The 18,473-nt window shown below is 39.0% G+C and overlaps 1 protein-coding gene across 4 annotated transcripts; it reads right to left on the reverse strand.

Moving 5' to 3' along the window:
- Positions 1–65: 65 nt before the first annotated feature.
- On the reverse strand, positions 66–18,194 carry LOC145737371 (uncharacterized). Of its 4 annotated transcripts, XM_081992022.1 has the most exons (14): positions 16,628–16,904; positions 16,500–16,571; positions 15,960–16,125; positions 15,413–15,571; positions 13,753–14,319; positions 13,308–13,427; positions 13,192–13,239; positions 10,777–10,864; positions 8,380–8,562; positions 7,026–7,223; positions 6,568–6,970; positions 6,354–6,514; positions 2,315–4,288; positions 66–844 (listed from the first exon to the last, which is right to left on the reverse strand). In XM_081992022.1, the coding sequence occupies exons 1-14, from the start codon at positions 16,702–16,704 to the stop codon at positions 546–548; spliced, it is 4,515 nt and encodes a 1,504-aa protein (XP_081848148.1). In that variant the 5' UTR covers positions 16,705–16,904; the 3' UTR covers positions 66–545. The 4 variants fall into 4 exon arrangements, with proteins under 4 accessions (XP_081848148.1, XP_081848150.1, XP_081848149.1 ...); XM_081992024.1 differs by lacking the exons at positions 16,500–16,571; positions 16,628–16,904 and adding an exon at positions 18,035–18,194; XM_081992023.1 differs by lacking the exons at positions 16,500–16,571; positions 16,628–16,904 and adding an exon at positions 17,203–17,348.
- Positions 18,195–18,473: the final 279 nt, after the last annotated feature.

Raw genomic sequence — 18,473 nt, forward strand, 5'->3', positions numbered from 1 at the left:
TTTTTGAGTCCTATCACACATAAATTTTTTATTGATCCATCTCTACCGTAATAATAAAACTAAAGTCGGTAAAATCATTTATTTACGACTAGTATGGTAATGATTCATTACCAAGTTTACAGTCTCACACTAGTGCAGTCACAGCATTAGGGTGAGGTACCTACATAATACAAGGTTAGTTATAAAATTACACTGACATGTTTGGCAAATATGTTCTTACCACACTAGTTACGTAAATAACTACAATTGAACAGCTAACAGTGCGGAGATTTAACACAAAAAAAAATGGAAAGGGTTCTAACAATGTCTATACAAGACCACCCTTACATTAACTTTACATGTGCAGACTTTGAGTAAATCAAAGCATTGCGATTTACACAAAAATGCCGCACACGTGGACTCATCAATAATTACCAACAGAAAGGTGCGGGTTAGTAAACACTTAACCTCCTCTATATATACATAGATATAACAATAATAAACAACAAACCAAGGTCTCTATGCTACCGCAATCCTCGATTCATATAGGATTGGCTGAGACCTTTTCACAAATCCGAATAAGACGACCTATCGAAAGTCAGGGGCTTGTACACGTCCCCTATTTGGCCCCAGCCCCTGGCCGCCGTGTTGTAGTTATTTACGTTGTCCAGATTGAATTTTTTCAATGGCGTTGTTGCCACAGGTTCACGGGACGTATTGAGAGGCTGCGCGTTGTAACTGGGACCGTACAGGCTGGGCAATGGGCTGTTTGTTTCTCTAGGCGTAAAAACGGCAGGTGGCGCGTTCGGTTTGTAAGTAGGGGATAACAAAGGTTTCGGTTCGGTTCTTGGTAAAGTTGCCGAACCTGAAAATTTCAAATTTTACAATTAAAATCAAATTAAGTCAGTCAAGTAGTGCCAACAAGCGGTACATTATGTTACTAGTACAAAAATAATGTCCAGAAATTGATTCAGACTAAACCGTTGCATTTACTTTGCTTTGATTGGCTCTACAATACAATCCTTTCAGGTTTTTACTCAGAAATGCAGTTTTCCTGAAGGTTCTAGGGCTAAATTTGTAATCAAAACTAACGTAAACAAACGGACATACAGTGACACTTGGCACGGCTAACACGATAACAGTTAACACGAGGCCATTTCCAAAGTTGTCCAACAGATGGCGCATCGTGGCTGTTTAGGCGCCATCTATCGCTTTGAGCGGCAGTGACGTAATAATTGTCGTTCCTTGTCGATTAATTACCTACGCCATATAAAATTCATAATTTTGGTTGTTTGACGTTTATTAACAGTTTTTCAAACTCTTCCCGTTCAGCCAATCAGCGTTCTGTCCGTCTATCCGGACCGGATTGCATATTTGGATATTTTCCGCGCGTAAACGTCGTAATCATGACAGGGACAGAAAACAAAACAGAAACAGCAAAGCAAATATGTCCGTGGAGATGAACGAAAACGATTTTAACACTTTTGTCCAAAGTTACCCCATTTTGTGGGATTCTAAGCACCCTCAACACAAGGATAATAATGCCTTGAAGAAGGCTTGGCTTCAGATTGCCAATCGAATGAAAACAATAGGTATTCGGTACAGTGAGAGAGAAAAGCCCTGTCAAAGTTTGAACTGCTAGAAACACAGTTTGAAAGGACAGTCAGAGACAAAATCGCCTGTAAAACCCACTTGGAGTGAGAAAATGACAGTTTTAAGCACATTTTTGGAATCCTCGTTAAATTTCCTATTCAGTTACTTGGAAAAACCGTATAAAATGTGGTTCAGTCTGGGAGAAAAGCAGTGTCAAATTTTGAACTAAAAGAAACACAGTTCGGAAGGACAGTCAGGGACAAAATCGCTGGTAAAACCCACTTCTAGTGAGAAAATGTTTGATTTAAGTACATTTTTGGAATCCTGATTAAATTTCCTATTCAATAGCCAAAAAAAACCAAAAACATATCGGTACAGTCATGGTGAAAAATGGTGTCAAAGTTTGAATTGTTAGAAACACAGTTTGAAAGGACAGTCAAGGACAAAATCGCCTGTAAAACCTACTTGTAGTGTGAAAATGACAGTTTTAAGCACATTTTTGGAATCCTTATTAAATTTCCTATCCAATAGTCTAAAAAAACACTAAAAAATCGAGTATAGTCAGTTAGAAAAACTTGAACCATTTATTACGTCACTGCCGCCAGACCTGGGATAGACTGTTTTTGACAAAACAAGAGTTTTACCATTAATATCGCCTTTTTGTACGTCTAGTAACATGATATACTTAATTTAACCATCACAAACCCAATCACACAGACATACACATACACAAAAGCCTTGCCTGCATGAAGCAATTCGCGATTCTCTGAAGATGTTTCACTAAAGTACTGGCTGACCTGCGAGGTGGAGTATTTGCAAAAGGAACTGTTTTCGGACTGTTGGATGGAGTACACTTTATCAGGATCCGGTTTGGGATAGGTGGAGTTTTCGACTTTCGAACTGGTGACGTAATAAATATTATCAAAATCTTGTTCCGCCTTTTTGAGCTCCGCTCCTGGACTCCTCGAAGGTGCCAGCTTCTCCACCACGTCCGGTAACGGTTCTCTAATTTGCTTGTATTGCATTGGGGGCATAATGGATTGCTCGAAAGTTTCAATCAACGACTTGACGGGGATTTTCACGTAGTCTTCCTCTTCTAGGTTGGTGATTTCTATGTATTGCGCCTCGGGTTTTTCCCCTTTAATCTGAGGGAGGGCAAACCCGTTAGTCACTTCACCATTCACCACTTGGAAATCCACGTCAATTTCGCGGTTCTGCTCGTAGAAAAGTGTTTCGACTTCTTCGTGGGAATTGGGTCTGATTAGTTCGACTTCAGCTTTTTCGTTTGACTTCACTGTGGTGGTTAGAGAAGAGTTGGGGGTGTTTTCCTGGTTGGTTTCTGAGGTGTTTTGTTCAAAGTGGCTTTTTTGGGTGGCGTTTTTAATGCGTTTCTCCTGCCACGACTTTTTCTTCCCCACTAACGCTTTCTTAAACTCGTCGTTAATGTTGAGCTCGCCAAATAACGGTCTGGCTCCTATTATAGCTCCTGGTGGTTTTTTGCAAATTTTTGGTTCGATTTCCAGATCCTCCTTCTTCTGGACTACTTTAGGAACAACTTCTTGGGGCTTGGAAGGTTCCTTAACCAGTGGTTTAGACACTACAGTTTCCTCACTGGAATCTTTGTATTCAATGTCTACACCTTTCATTCCTTTAATGGCGTAATGGTCTACAACATCGTAGGCTTGTTTAATGTGCTTTAATTCGTTGAAACAGCCCTGCTGGTACACTATGGCTTCCGCCTTTTCCTTGCAGTTTTCTATGGCGCATTTCCGGGCGTGTTCCTCTACTTCCGGATTTTTGGGTTCTACCGAAACTTTTTCAATCACAATTTTAGTGTGTGGTTGCTCTTTAGGAGCGACAGTTTCCGGATTGTCCAGTTTAGTTGTCTGTGCTTCCTCAGGAACGAAAACTGTAACAGGCGACTTGGATCTGGCATTAAAGTGGCCTTGACTTTCGAATATTTCCGATTGGATGGTTCGGCCCTGTTCGGGGGTTTGCCCCCTGAAACTCCACTCGGTGACTTTTTGTTCGGGGTGGCCCAAGGCGTAACTAAACTCCGGATGGGATGGTTTGGGGGTCATATCCAGAACAGGGCTGTAACAGTTGATTTGGTACTTTTTATCCGTCAGAGACACCGGGGCGAACTGTTTGGTTGCCACTGGTCTTAGTAGCTTAGACTCGTATTTTTCTGTCACTAGATACTTGGAAATATCTGGAATTGTGGGAAAGGGCAGAGTGCCATTGTCCCTAAACTGCGCAGGAGGTGGGATGACGTTACTTTCGTCCAAACTAAGTGAAGACTGTACTTGAAAGGGTACGGGGCTGGTTCTTAAGGCCACCACGTCTTTCTCTACAATTTCAGGGTTTAAGGTCACGTCTGGTACTGTGGGGAAGGGAGATGAGGGTCTTGACACCGCTTTGTGACTCTTGAAAGTTTGAATGTCGTGTTCCACCACCTCTTGCTCGATCACCACGTCCGGAATGGTGGGGAAAGGGGAACGAGCCCTCTCCTCTCTCTGTCTAGCCCACTCCTCTTCCGCTTCTTTTTTTTGGGGCTCCAAAAATGACGGAGTTACCGGACGAACCACGTCAGATTTAACTGAATCGAGTGACCCGAGGTTTTGGGTGACGTCAGGGATTTCAGGGAAAGGGGAAGGGGGTTTGGGGTCTTCTGTGGGTGTGGCGAAGATGTCATTTAAAGCTGCGTTAATGCTACCTGCGATTGCAAAGCGAAAGCAATAAAGCTGATTAAATTAAAGACTCCCAAGGGGAAATTATACACTAGGGCATAGACTAAATGATAAGTGCAATGATTGATGAGAAACTCTAAGAGATGGCGCTAATGCAGCTCGTCATTGCATCAGACATAGTTGCCAACTTTCACAGTATTTCCTAGAATCCGCTTTCTTTTGCGAGAGTGTTTCAAATGCAGCCTCTGACGTTTTCCCAATTTTCCGGAAAAACGGAGAAAGATAATTTAATTTGGAAACCGGAAATAAGTTTCACACAAAATTCTCTAAAACTTTCCCCCACTTAACCGACTCTGTAGCTCTTACCGTTTTCGAGATCCCAATACATGTAGAAGCAATTTCAGGGACACCCTGTATAACGATTTTCGGTAATCAAACATTTTTTTAAAAGTTACGTGATTTCTTTTTAATGTCAAACCGAAATCCTGAAGGGTCACCTGACTGTAAGTAGCGAAATGTTTAAACGGTCACGTGACCGTTTTTCAGTTTGAATTGAGATTTTTTAAATTATGTGACTCCTTTTAATGTGCAAATAGTCACGTGACTTTCAATACTTTATTTTTTTTTTAGTCCACGTGACTCTTTTTTAACTTCAAAACGGATCCTAAAGGTCACGTGGCTTTTTTTAAGATTAAAAATTTAATATCAAAATGTCATAGAAAAATTCCTTTCCAAAAATGTGAGTTCCTGGCAAAGAAATGGTTAAAATGTTAAATTTTAGGACTAACTCTGTTAGTTTTTGAGATATCAAAAAACCGACTGCACCAGCGTCTTTTCCGGGAAATTTTAACATAAAAATGACACCGAGACGTCAACTGTATCTTGACAAATAAAAAAGTAAGTAAAAGTAGTATTTTTTGACGGTTCCAGGCCGCCATTTTGAATTTTCTGCCAAAACCCTGACTTGCACCTCATTTTAAAGGAAATTTCACGTAGTTTCAAAAAATGACAGACAAAATGGTGTTCCAGGCCGCCATTTTGAATTTTCTGTCAAAATATTGACTTGCACCTCATTTTAAAGGAAATTTCACGTAGTTTCAAAAAATGACAGACAAAATGGTGTTCCAGGCCGCCATTTTGAATTTTCTGTCAAAATATTGACTTGCACCTCATTTTATAGAAAATTTCACGTAGTTTCTAGAAATGAGAAACAAAATAGCATTCCTGGCCGCCATTTTGAATTTTCTGTCAAAATATTGACTTGCACCTCATTTTAAAGAAAATTTCACGTAGTTTCAAGAAATAACAGACAAAATGGCGTCACAGGCTGCCATTTTGAATTTCCTGCCAAAATATTGACTTGCACCCCATTTTAAAGGAAATTTTACGTAGTTTCAAGAAATAACAGACAAAATGGCGCTCCAGGCCACCATTTTGATTTTTTTGTCAAAATATTGACTTGCACCTCATTTTATAGAAAATTTCACGTAGTTTCTAGAAATGAGAAACAAAATAGTATTCCTGGCCGCCATTTTGAATTTTCTGTCAAAATATTGACTTGCACCTCATTTTAAAGGAAATTTTACGTAGTTTCAAGAAATAACAGACAAAATGGCGCTCCAGGCCACCATTTTGATTTTTTTGTCAAAATATTGACTTGCACCTCATTTTAAAAGAAATTTCACGTAGTTTCTAGAAATAACAGACAAAATGGCGTCCCAGGCCGCCATTTTGAATTTCCTGCCAAAATATTGACTTGCACCCCATTTTAAAGGAAATTTTATGTAGTTTCAAGAAATGACACACAAAATGCCGTCCCAGGCCGCCATTTTGAATTTTTTGTCAAAATATTGACTTGCACCTCATTTTAAAAGAAATTTCACACAGTTTCAAGAAATGACAGACAAAATGGCGTCACAGGCCGCCATTTTGTCTTTTCTGTGAAAAGTAGTAAAGTTTTAAAGTGCTGATGTTTTCCAACAGAAAAAGAAAAAAAACTTTCTTAAATTAATTTTCAGTTGCATTTCCACTGTTTGTCTATACTTATCATTTAGTCTATGTCTAGGGGCTCAAAAAACTTGAAAAACTTACTGTATTGTAGCTTGGAAGTAGAACCGGAATTCCAAGCTTGAGGAAGGGCCGGTTTGTACACGTCCACGTTACCGTTGCCCTTCTGGAGGTTCTCCACAATCCGATTGATGCTTTGGCTGTTGTAGGCGGGGTTATGAGCAAAAGTTTTTTGCTCATTATACCTAAAACGTCCCCATTAAACAGGAAAGTTTTAAGTGACGAATAATTGCAATACCCGTTGGTTTTGGGGATCGTCCACGAAGCCAGATTGTCGCTTTTCAGTGCCTGCTCGTACGAATTAACGGCCGGAGCCACGTAGTTACCTTTCGTAGGCCAAACTGGTTCCACTTGAAAGGCTGCGTCCACTGAACCGGTTTCGAGGGCGGCGTCCCACGGAGATTTCACCAATTTGATTCGCGGTTTCGTAAATTTTTCCTGGATCTCGTCAAGTTTCTCTTTGTGCGCCAATCGTTGTTGAGTTTCCGGTAAATAACTGGGAGGGGGGATGTTGGTTGGCTGGGTGGGGATTGACGAGGGTGCTACCACGTCCGGTAGCGTCGAAGGTGGTCTGGTGCCGTTGGTTTCTCCCACCACCCACTTTTCTGACCTTTTGCGTCTTTTGGCAAACAATTCTGCCCCTAATATTTCCACATTCCTATAACCACTAAAAAAGTGCGACACAATATACATAACCTTTTCCTTTGGGAGAATTCAGCCCTTTGACAATTTCCAAACAAACTTCCGGCGATAAAGCGGTCTCGAAGGTGTAGCCTTGCTTTCTAAGAGTGGTTATGTCCTGGACTTGTCCAGCTGGGTTCATAACCAGCTTGAGAGGGTCTTTTTTGCCTGTCCCATCGCCAACACTGTCCGAACCGTTCAGAGAAGCTTTACCTTTAAAATTGAAACTACAATTCAAAAACCCAGTTGAATAGCACACTGAATTATTTTTAACTCTAAAGAATGTAGAGAATGACGATGGGGCGGATATTATAATTACCTGCCAATAACCACTAATACCAAATTATATTACAACTTACTTTATAGTGCAAGTTTAATGGGAGAAATGGAAAACACTAACTAACAGAATTAATTTGGCAAGCAGGCTTGATGAGTTAATTAACCCGAACACCTTTTTCAACTGGACTGTCTCTTATAGCAGGACAGTCTGTTAACTAATTTATTTTTAGTACAGTTTAATGTCATTATGCATATACACTGAGTGAACTTTAGTTCAGGGCTGTATTTAACTAGTTTCTTTTTGCATACTATACCTTATTGATTATAAGTTTCCCAGGTCTTCTGGACGTATATTACATTATTTTAGGGTTTTCTTGGTTGTTACATACTCTAAGGACCTCCTCCAAGACCATCTTCATGGTTTGTATGCTCTGGTGCAAACCTTACCATGGATTCACTTAGGTGAGTTCCCTCCAAGAGTGTTTAATGTACATTTTTTAAGCCTCACACCTTCTACTGTACACGATTTAAGTTAAATTGCTTCAATAATATTGGTATTTTATTGATTTTTTAACGGACACAATACATAACCTCATTTTTGAAACTGACTAGTTTTGGTTGGCTATAGTCACGTGACCGAATTCATTTTGTACAACGTAAGGTCAGCTGACTTGAACTTCCAAGGATAAACTGATAAACTAGTGAGTGTCAAACAGTGACAGTTATTTGACATTTGCCGGCTGACTTTGTTTGGTTAAGGAATTATCACGTGATGTAAACAGAACAAAATGGATTCAGTTTGTAATTTTTGTTTTGCAAAAATTAGTTTACTTTTTAGTTTTATTCAAGCCCATACATAACGACTCGCACTAAAAGTATTAAATATATTCCGGCCTGGTCTATTAATAGCCGCCCCTATAAATGTCAGTCAAACGCAACTTTATCGATGCTCGAACCCCATTAAAATGCGACCTTGCCCGATTTTTCCGGTTGCACAATGCCGCGGTTAAAACCTTTTTCCAGCCAAAATCTCGATCGTGAAGCAGAAATGTTTACGGGAAAACGCATTAATTGGTATACACACACGCACCTTCGCCCTCGTGCACCCACTTGACGGATCGCTTCTTCCTGTTGACGTACATTTGCAAACCTTTGCTTTTCTGGTTGCTGATGTCCGTCAACGAACTGGAGATTCGTTTGGCCAACTCCACCTGATCTTCCACGGTGGGGTGGAAGCCCTTTTCGTAGAATGCGGACGAAGCAAACATTTTTCCTAGAAACGCAATTTAGAACAATATTAGTCGTGTTGATTCAGTTGGACTGTAACGTAGCCTGTGATTGGTCAAAAAAGCAGCTTGCACAGATTACTCCAGAAACACAGTTTGAAACGACAGTGTCAAAATCACCCTTAAAACCCACTTGGAGTGAAAAAATGACTGTTTTAAGCACATTTTTGGAATCCTTATTAAATTTCCTATCCAATAACCTAAAAAAACATTAAACATTTTGTACAGTCAGGAAGAAAAGTGGTGTCAAAGTTTGGACAGCCAGAAACACAGTTTGTAGGAACAGTCAGGGACAAAATCACCTTTAAAACCCACTAGGAGTGAAAAAATGACTGTTTTAAGCACATTTTTAGAATCCTTATTAAATTTCCTATCCAATAACCTGAGAAACATTAAAGATTTGGTATAGTCAAGGAGAAATAGGCTGTCAAAGTTTGAACAGCCCGAAACACAGTTTGTAGGGACAGTCAGGGACAAAATCGCCCTTAAAACCCAGTTGGAGTGAAAAAATGACTGTTTTAAGCACATTTTTGAAATCCTTATTAAATTTCCTATCCAATAACCTCCAAAAACATTAAAGATTTGGTACAGTCAAGGAGAAATAGGGTGTCAAAGTTTAAACTGTCAGAAACCTAGTTTGAAAAGACAGTCAGGGACAAAATCGCCTTTAAAACCCACTTTCAGTGAAAAAATGACTGTTCTAAGCACACTTTTGGAATTCTTATTAAATTTCCTATTCAATAACCTCAAAAAACATTAAAGATTTGGTACAGTCAGGGAGAAAAGTAGTGTGAAAATTTAAACTTCTAGAAACACAGTTTAAAAGGACAGTCAAGAACACAATCGCGTTTAAAACCCACTTGGAGTGAGAAATTTACTGTTTTAAGCACATTTTTGGAATCCTTATTAAATTTCCTATCCAATAACCTGCGAAACACTACAAAATTTGGTACAGTCAAGGAGAAATAGGGTGTCAAAGTTTAAACTGCCAGAAACACAGTTTGTAGGAACAGTCAGGGACAAAATCACCCTTAAAACCCACTTGGAGTGAAAAAATGACTGTTCTAAGCACATTTTTGGAATCCTTATTAAATTTCCTATCCAATAACCTCAAAAAACATTAAAGATTTGGTACAGTCAGGGAGAAAAGTGGTGTCAAAGTTCAAACTGCCAGAAACACAGTTTGAGAGGACAGGGACAAAATCACCCTAAAAACCCACTTGGAGTGAAAAAATGACTGTTTTAAGCACATTTTTGGAATCCTCATTAAATTTCCTATCCAACAACCTGAGAAACACTACAAACTTTGGTACTTTGGTACAGTCAGGGAGAAAAGTAGTGTGTAAGTTTAGTCTGCCAGAAACCCAGTTTGAAACGACAGTCAAAGACAAAATCGCCTTTAAAATCCACTTGGAGTGAAAAAATGACTGTTCTAAGCACATTTTTGGAATCCTTATTAAATTTCCTATCCAATAACCTCAAAAAACATTAAAGATTTGGTACAGTCAGGGAGAAAAGTGGTGTCAAAGTTCAAACTGCCAGAAACACAGTTTGAGAGGACAGTCAGGGACAAAATCGCCTTTAAGACCAACTTGGAGTGAAAAAATGACTGTTTTAAGTACACTTTTGGAATCCTTATTAAATTTCCTATCCAACAACCTAAGAATCACTACAAAATTTGGTACAGTCAGGGAGAAAAGTAGTGTCAAAGTTTGGACAGCCAGAAACACAGTTTGTAGGAACAGTCAGGTACAAAATCACCCTTAAAACCCACTTGGAGTGAAAAAATTACTGTTTTAAGCACATTTTTGAAATCCTTATTAAATTTCCTATTCAATAACCTAAGAATCACTACAAAATTTGGTACAGTCAGGGAGAAAAGTAGTGTCAAAGTTTAGTCTGCCAGAAACACAGTTTGAAACGACAGTCAAGGACAAAATCGCCTTTAAAATCCACTTGGAGTGAAAAAATGACTGTTCTAAGCACATTTTTGGAATCCTCATTAAATTTCCTATCCAACAACCTGAGAAACACTACAAAATTTGGTACAGTCATGGAGAAAAGTAGTGTCAAAGTTTGGATAGCCAGAAACACAGTTTGTAGGAACAGTCAGGTACAAAATCACCCTTAAAACCCACTTGGAGTGAGAAAATGACTGTTTTAAACACATTTTTTGGAAACCTTCATGGGTAATACTTAACTGTTTGATTTTGGTTGAATTTGTTCTCCATCAGCCGGGGTGAAAATCTTCTCCAAGTTGACCGGTTTGGAAGGAAGAGCATTTTCGTCCTGCAACAAAACCAAACAAACACTCTCTGGTATAACTAATTGCGATGTAAACAAGTTATGATGTAGATATTTATAGACTGGGAATTAAACACGCCGCGTTTGAAAAACATACTTCAAAATGTACTCGTTTTTCCTCTTTTCGTGATTTCGGTCCCGTTTTCAGTACGCCAGGACTTGGAGGAGGACCTGCCCCGTTAACCAGGACGCGTCGAAACCGCGTTTCACCGTTTGTTGTTTTGGAAACGGTAAAGTGACTACAGTGTTGCTGGTGTGTACTTGTGGTGCATATTTCACCACCCAGAAACATAGTGAAATTTTAAGAAATGCGTGTAAAACACACGCAACACCGACACGGAATTTAACTTCGCACTGAATAGAAAAATCCGACACAGATGTGCCAGTTTCCTAGGCTGGATATTTCCGGCCGCACAATACGCGGAAAATGTGGTTTAGAGAAAGAAAAGTTCAATTTGCGCACTAAAACGATGCGCAATTTACTTTCGGTTATGATGTAATTTTTGATCGACGTAAATAACTTACCAATCCCACTTTGAACACTTTTTTAGTCAAATTGGTGAGGAAGGCTTTTTTGCCCGGATCAGTGGTGTCCGAAGGCTTGAAACATCGATTCGATTCGAGCAATTCGGTGATGCTTTGACTCCTCTTCAGCTGTCTCGGATCCCAATTACCACTAGGTGTCTGGGGGAATTTAGAACTGCTCGCGCTTTTGGTGAAGGAATACGATTTTTTCGTCACCGAATAAGTGGAGGAATTTTGGGTCGATTTGGAATCGACCACTTTCGATATCAAACGCATGTTTCACTGTTTTAAATTCATAACCAAATTTGTCTGGGTTAAACTAGCTGGTGTTTCATTGAGGCGCATGCACCATTTAGTACAGTTAAATAAAGGCTTGAATAATGTTAGAATTCCTATTGTAAATATTTAGGATAACAGAAGTATATTTTGGTGAAATGCAGCATAAAACTATTTAGACGAACCACCTACATGAACAAACGTTGCCAACAAATTGTTAAATATCCAACACAAAAGAAAAGTGTTTTGATATTTTAAAACTAGGTCCCCTTTGAACAGAACAAAAATCACTAAAATACCAACAAGTTTAACCCAGAAAAACCACACTAGAGCACCAAAACACCAACTTAAAAATCAATTAAAAAAAAATTGTGATAAAAACCGCCGACCGCATTTGATAACACCGATCCCGTGAAATCTACATAACAAAGTACTCGTTCCAGAAATATCCCGAGCCTAGCGTGTATGTACCAGTTTGTTTCTGGATGAATTCCAATGTTATCCAATGTAATCAGCGATTAACGTTACGGTTTTAGTCGGTTTTTGCCTGAAAAAACTTTACGATCGGTATGTCGTTTATTGAATCGACTTGATCGAAACTTTACCGTTTTTGATATTAAACTTTTGCGGTGCGGATTGTTTTGGGAATCGGCCGAGACCTGGGGCTATTTCGGGACTGGGTCTCCTGCTGGATGTACACAGTTTATAAATGCCGGAAATTTCGACCGAATTAGGGATTTATTTGTGACAAAACTGGCTAAAACTAAACTATTCTTTTTGACGATCCATAGAGCGAACGTTACGTCACTATGACGTAATTTGACAGTTAATCCTATTAAAGTTTTGTCAAATGACGTCACGGTGACGTCACATTTCTCATCCTGGCTCAATACAGCATTAAAACGAACGGGTATATATGATTTTAATACATTGGACCCTAAACTCTCAACCCACCCTGGGGCCTAATTCTTAAAAGCAGGGAACAGAATTCTCTAGAGGAGTGTTATTGATAGAATGTGACAGAACAAGCTGACAATAGCGGGTTCCTGTCACATTCTACAGGTCTTTCTCTTGATAATTCCCTTCCCTCGTTTCAAGAATATACGCACCCTGGATGATTTGCAGAACTTGAACTTTCTAGTCTACTAATTGGGAAAGATGTAAAAAGCTAAAATATTCTGATTGAGCAAATCAAACAGTGCCACAACACCGTTGAGGGGATCTCAGCTAATACTTAATAATAATTAAATTAAATCCTACCTTTTCACGAACTTAGCAGGGCAAATGCTCTGAATAACACAAAACACTAAACCAACGCACTAAACGTTAAGAGAATTGAGTGAAAACACTTTGAATCCACAGAGATTCCCCGGCAAACAAAATGGCTGGCCAATACTGTGAAGTGCGCACAGTGTTATTAAAAAAGAAGAAGAAGTTTAAATTGAGGTTAACTTACTGCAACTCGAGTAACACGATAAACATCACGTGATATTTACATTGGGTGTAATTACCTGTATGTTGTCCGAGGTTCCGTACTTCTCCGTAACTTCCCGGTTGATCTGGAAAACAAACCGTCATAAATGTTTCGTCGTATGTCTCCTCAGGGTGAACATGATTTTTTCGATACCTGTGCGTCCCAGTAATGATTGAAATTGCTTTCGGGTGGTAGTGAAATTGGTCGATATTTGGGTGGTTTTGATGGTAGGCGATATGACAGTGAATCGGACGTCCAGGTCGTGGTCTGGCCCTGTTATTAAACCGAATTGAAGCTACATGGAATAAGCAGAATCACACATCATTCCATAGAGCGATTTGGGTTAGATTTTGTCTTTGTATGACGTTTGAGGTTATGGTCAGAAATCTAAAAACTAAGCTTAAATAGTTCTCTCTTTCTATCACGTTAGTAAAAGAAAGAAAATAATCTTTATTATCGATCACCGTCATCGTGCATAAAAGCGATGTTGCCTAGATCTAACACAGCGGTGTAGCCAATTTATGGTTGGTGGTTGCAAATTTTAACAAAAAACACTCATCAAATGATACCATCCGTATTTATACACAAAACGACTTACTTGCTTCAGAAGAATGTCGTGTTTTAAAGAAGGTAACGTTCCGCCACCGTCCAGTTCCTTGTCCAGGTCCGAAATGATTTCTTTCAGTGAGTTTTTAATGTTTTCCTCTTTGATTTCAGCTTTTGCGTTGTTCGTGCCCAGAACTGGGGTAATGGTGATTTGAGGAGGTTCCAAGTCTGACAGTTTCAATGGTGACAGCGGCTCTACCGGTATATAACCGGAAGGCAACCAGCCCGATTTGGATTCCTCATTATTGTTCGAGTCCAGTGTTAGAGTAAATTTGGTGTGATCTAAAGGGGGTGGAACCTCCAGCTCGCTAGAGCCAATACTGCCAATCTGAGCCAAAGCGTCCGAGTAAATGCTTTCAATTTCGCGAATTAAAGGCTCGCGGAGCTCTTCTGTGCGTGGTTCCTCCACTTTTTTGGCGAGCTCGAATGATTTGGGTGGTTCGAAAGGTTTTAGAGGTTCGAACGGTTTCAACGGCTCGAAAGGTTTCACGTCCTCCAAGTCACCAATCGGACCTAAAGGTAGTGGTTGGTAGTACTGCTTTTTTGATTCTTCTTCTTCCTTTTAAAAAATTAGCGAATCAGTCAGAGAGAGACAGAAAAAGTGGGGGCTACAGAGAGTTGCATATTTGACCACTTACCAGGGCGCGTTCTCTTAGTACTAAAGTCCAAAGAAGGAACAAATTCCTGAAAAACTATACAAGGACGTTTAATAAGTTTTCGATGATCTAAAGCTTGAAAATTGTGACTGCACATGTAGACAGAGAGCGTTGTACGTGCCCTTGTACAAGACTGTGCAAATTTACAAGATAGAAAGAGAGAAGGAACTAGATGTAGACGTTTAACACAAACAATTGGCGTTTCAAGGTAAGATCGCCAGCGCCACTTGAACTAAACACACTGTCACTTCATTCCAAAACTAATCACCAGAGGGAGTATTTCTTATCTTGAAACGCCAATATAAGCACCCACAATAGTGTTCTAGGTGAGTTTGTTTTAAAGAACATAGTTCCCAGTAAGGTCCGTATTTGCATGAAACAAAATCACTTTTCTAATGGGATTTTCTATAATAATGGTCATTTGCGACACGCAAAAATCGACCTTATTCACACTCAACCTGAAAAGGGACAAATATGCAACTGAAGCTTCAAAACGTTACAAAAACAAAAAAACACAAGTTTGGACCAGAAGCTATATAGAACTGAGTGATTTGATAACATTTTGAAGCCCCAGTGCCTGAAAGAAACCAATTATAAAATATAGGTTAGAAACACATTTTTATTTGGAATAAGTGTACAATAAAAGCGAACAAAAAAATTGCTACGACAAAGCTAAACTAAAAAAGGCCCAGTTCTATATAACTCAATGGTCGATTACATTATTAATGTCTTTCTAGGGTTATCACATCCTTTTTCAAGTGGTATCAAAAAAAATAAATGCACTAATAAACAATACACAACTAGGCGAAAGAAGAAGAAAAAAGACTAATAAACAATTACATTTAGACAGAGGGTTAAAGACAGCCCTTAACCTGATATGCGTGTTATATTCCATTTAAAAATATCGCGGAAACTGTCTGGTTAACCTTCGATTTCGTACTCTTCAGTCTCCTCCATAGAAAAACTTTCGGAGGTTTCAATTTTCGAGCTAAATACCTTTTTATTCGCTGATACTGTAGTAGTTTCCTGTTGCATCACGTTTTTGTTCGATTCAGTTTTCTGGGTGCGATGGTCTTCGACCAATGAGGTGTTTTCCTGGCCCTCGAAAGTGGCGGTTTTCTGGTGCATCTTTGCGTTCCCCAGGTCCTTGACCACCTTAAAAAACGACCGAAATTTTCAGTTTGCCAAGTTTATTTAAGGATCAACGTCTGTTTCGGGGCTACAGCTGTTTTATGTCCGAAAACCACTATTTTAGTTTAATTAAATCCTACAGTTTTGATGGCGCTTTCCTAGAATGTGGCTAAGGTCCAAATTGGTTTGAAACTAAACACTTCTGTAATGGGATTTTTGGATATTAATGTTAAGCAAAAATAGACCTTATTTTAACAAATTAGGTACTTGAGTCTCTGGTTAAAAATGTCTGAGTGGGTTACAAAGCAGCGTTGCCAAATCGATATTTCGTTTATCCAATTAGCAGACTTTTACAACGAATGCAATTAATTCTAGTCAATCGATTTTGGCAACATTATTCAAAAATGTTTACCTCTGTAAGGGTGGTTTCCTCCACGCTTTCGCTTTCCTCCTCCTTATTAGCGCTGCTTACAGCCCCACTTTGAGGAATCGACACTTGCATGTTGGACATTCTGATTGCTTCGTTGTAGTTCTCGAGGGGCTCTGATTGGTTCAAAGACGACAGCAAGCTGGACTTTCTGGAAAGTTCGATTCGTTTAGCGTTCGGAACACTCGAAGACCGAAAATAGATTTTTTACAATACTACACTAAAATTAACTATTTTTTTTTTCGGTCGGCCTAAAAAAACCGACCGTTATTATAATTTGGCAACATTTCAACGGTCTCTGGCTCGTAAATATCTTTTAAAACAACTAAAATGTTGCACCAAAATGACTGCACTGTAAAAGTGAACCATCCGAAGCATCCACTGTGACGTCATCTAACGTGTCACGGTGAAGTGCGGCCATTGTTTGAGTAAACAAAAATCTTATGGCCGATTACGCTGGTTTTGACTGTGACATTTAACAACCTAAACTATCACATGCAAATTGCAACTTAGCTTAAATGTTACCTTCTGGTTTTTCGTACATGGTCCCATATAAAATAAGCAAGTACCACCCCTATGGAACTCTTAACGTATTTACTGCAATAGAATATAGTGTGACTATAAACTGGAACTAATTTCGGGGTGTTACTTACCCCTCTATGGCCCTATCGGGGGCGTAAAAGTATCGAAAAAACAACAACCACACGTAATTGGCCCAATCACTAATCATGGCCGACTGAAACAGAACAAAAACCCTACGACAACGAACGCTTGAGCCAAAAGATGGAAAAATAGCCTCGAAACCAAACGGCAAGTTTCGTACTTGCAACACATCACTACCACAACTGATTCAAACGTCACAGATTCTTCTGGCACCAATCAGAAAGGGTCAATTATTTGCTTCACCTTTACCCAGAGTAAAAATAACCGTTCGATTGTTGCAAAAAACCAGGAAGTTAGGTTAGTCCACCATTTTGTTAGGGTTACAGTCAATAAACCGAGTGGGTGCGTCTGGATGGTTCACGCTAAATTAGTAGGAAAATCCATATATTTTCACCGGTACCTTGCCAACAGGTTATATTAATTCTCAATATAATTAACAAGACTATTTGCACACTAACTGACGTTTAACGAAATTTTCAAGGCCTTCTAGATTTGTTTGTAAATAGCCGCCATACTACATTATACGTCACCGTCAAATGTCATTTATAAATTTGACATCACTTACAGTACCATCGAGGTGTTAAGCTAGAGCGAAAAACCTTCCATAACAACATTATCGCGACTGATTAGTTTTTAGCTGTCGGTTTCTTGTAAAAACATTGATGGATGGAAAAAAAAACCGAAAACCTCTAATTTTAGGCCCACGAACCGAACGAAAACAAGCGATCGATGCAACGTAATGTTGGGACAAACATATCTTGGCATCGCAAAATATCGTTTCGTCTCTCTTGCTCGCACGCGTAATGATTACACCAAGTGCGTGACGGCAATTAATGACTATGAAAATACCGGGATTGTTTTTCGACGATTGCAAAACGAAAGTTTCGAATAAATATAGAAGATATGAGTCGGTTTTTATGGCTTAAATTACAACTTTGAGAGAATGTCTAATAGAAGAAGCAATGAACTTAACCTTACTTAGTACCTAGAGAAGAGAGATTTTTTCGTCCATCACATGTTGAGCATTTTCAATCAATCTTAAGGACTTCCTATAAGACTTGACAACACTGTTTGATCGAGCTGTTAATTAGTTAAATTAACAAAATATTTTTTATTAAATTAAGTCTTATTCTAGGTATTGTTGTTATAACATTTTAAATCAGTCCTTAGTTGTAAAAGGTTTTTTTTCTAAAGCAACATTGCCAGTTGAAATATTTTACACTAAATTCGTGACAAATTTGCATGCAATGTGGCAACATTGATTTTTGGTGGCATGATAAATAAGGGATTAAACCAGTAAAGTAGCTAAAAGAGAAGGAAACAGTGCCTAATGTATTGTTATCAACGTTGCCAAACTGCATTCAAGTTTGTAAATTATCGTTTTAGTTCAAACTTACCAAAAATCAAAAATATCTCAAAAACTACACGCACACAGACTTGGAGAGGCCGCCGGCAGATGACTAAGCGTACTACTAGCCAGGAACGATTCTCTTAAAACTGTACTTTGCGCATTCAAAGCTTGAAATCCTGGATACCGGGATTACCGGGAATTGGGAGCCGCGCTCTATTTTCGATTTTTGGCCCGCGGCCATATTGTTATTTGACTTTTTTCCCATTTTGGCCCAGTGCATTGTTGTCACCAAGCCTAAAATGTACGATCAACTGGTCAAATAATTCAAGGGGCTGTCCAGGAGCGGACTGCACAAATTTCTCCCTAACTGCAGTAAGCAGGCAACCAACGTTACACTTTAATCCTATTTTTAACCTTTAAAATCGTTGGTTTGAGAATATCTTAGTTATAAATACGTTGCTGTAAAATCAGCATTTTTAAATAAT

This window comes from Ips typographus, linkage group LG13 (assembly GCF_016097725.1).
Source record: "Ips typographus isolate SLU linkage group LG13, UJ_Ityp_2.0, whole genome shotgun sequence".
In the NCBI taxonomy this organism is placed as follows: Eukaryota; Metazoa; Arthropoda; class Insecta; order Coleoptera; family Curculionidae; genus Ips; species Ips typographus.

What these genes read in the sequence shown, in the direction of transcription:
- LOC145737371 (XM_081992022.1), bottom strand. Translation starts at nt 16,704, where the DNA reads ATGATTAGTGATTGGGCCAATTACGTGTGGTTGTTGTTTTTTCGATAC. An exon ending in AGGAAACCACCCTTACAGAG is followed by an intron (nt 15,572 to 15,959) that starts GTAAACATTTTT and finishes TCGTTTTTTAAG; the next exon opens with GTGGTCAAGGACCTGGGGAA. An exon ending in GAACCTCGGACAACATACAG is followed by an intron (nt 10,865 to 13,191) that starts GTAATTACACCC and finishes GTTTTGTTGCAG; the next exon opens with GACGAAAATGCTCTTCCTTC.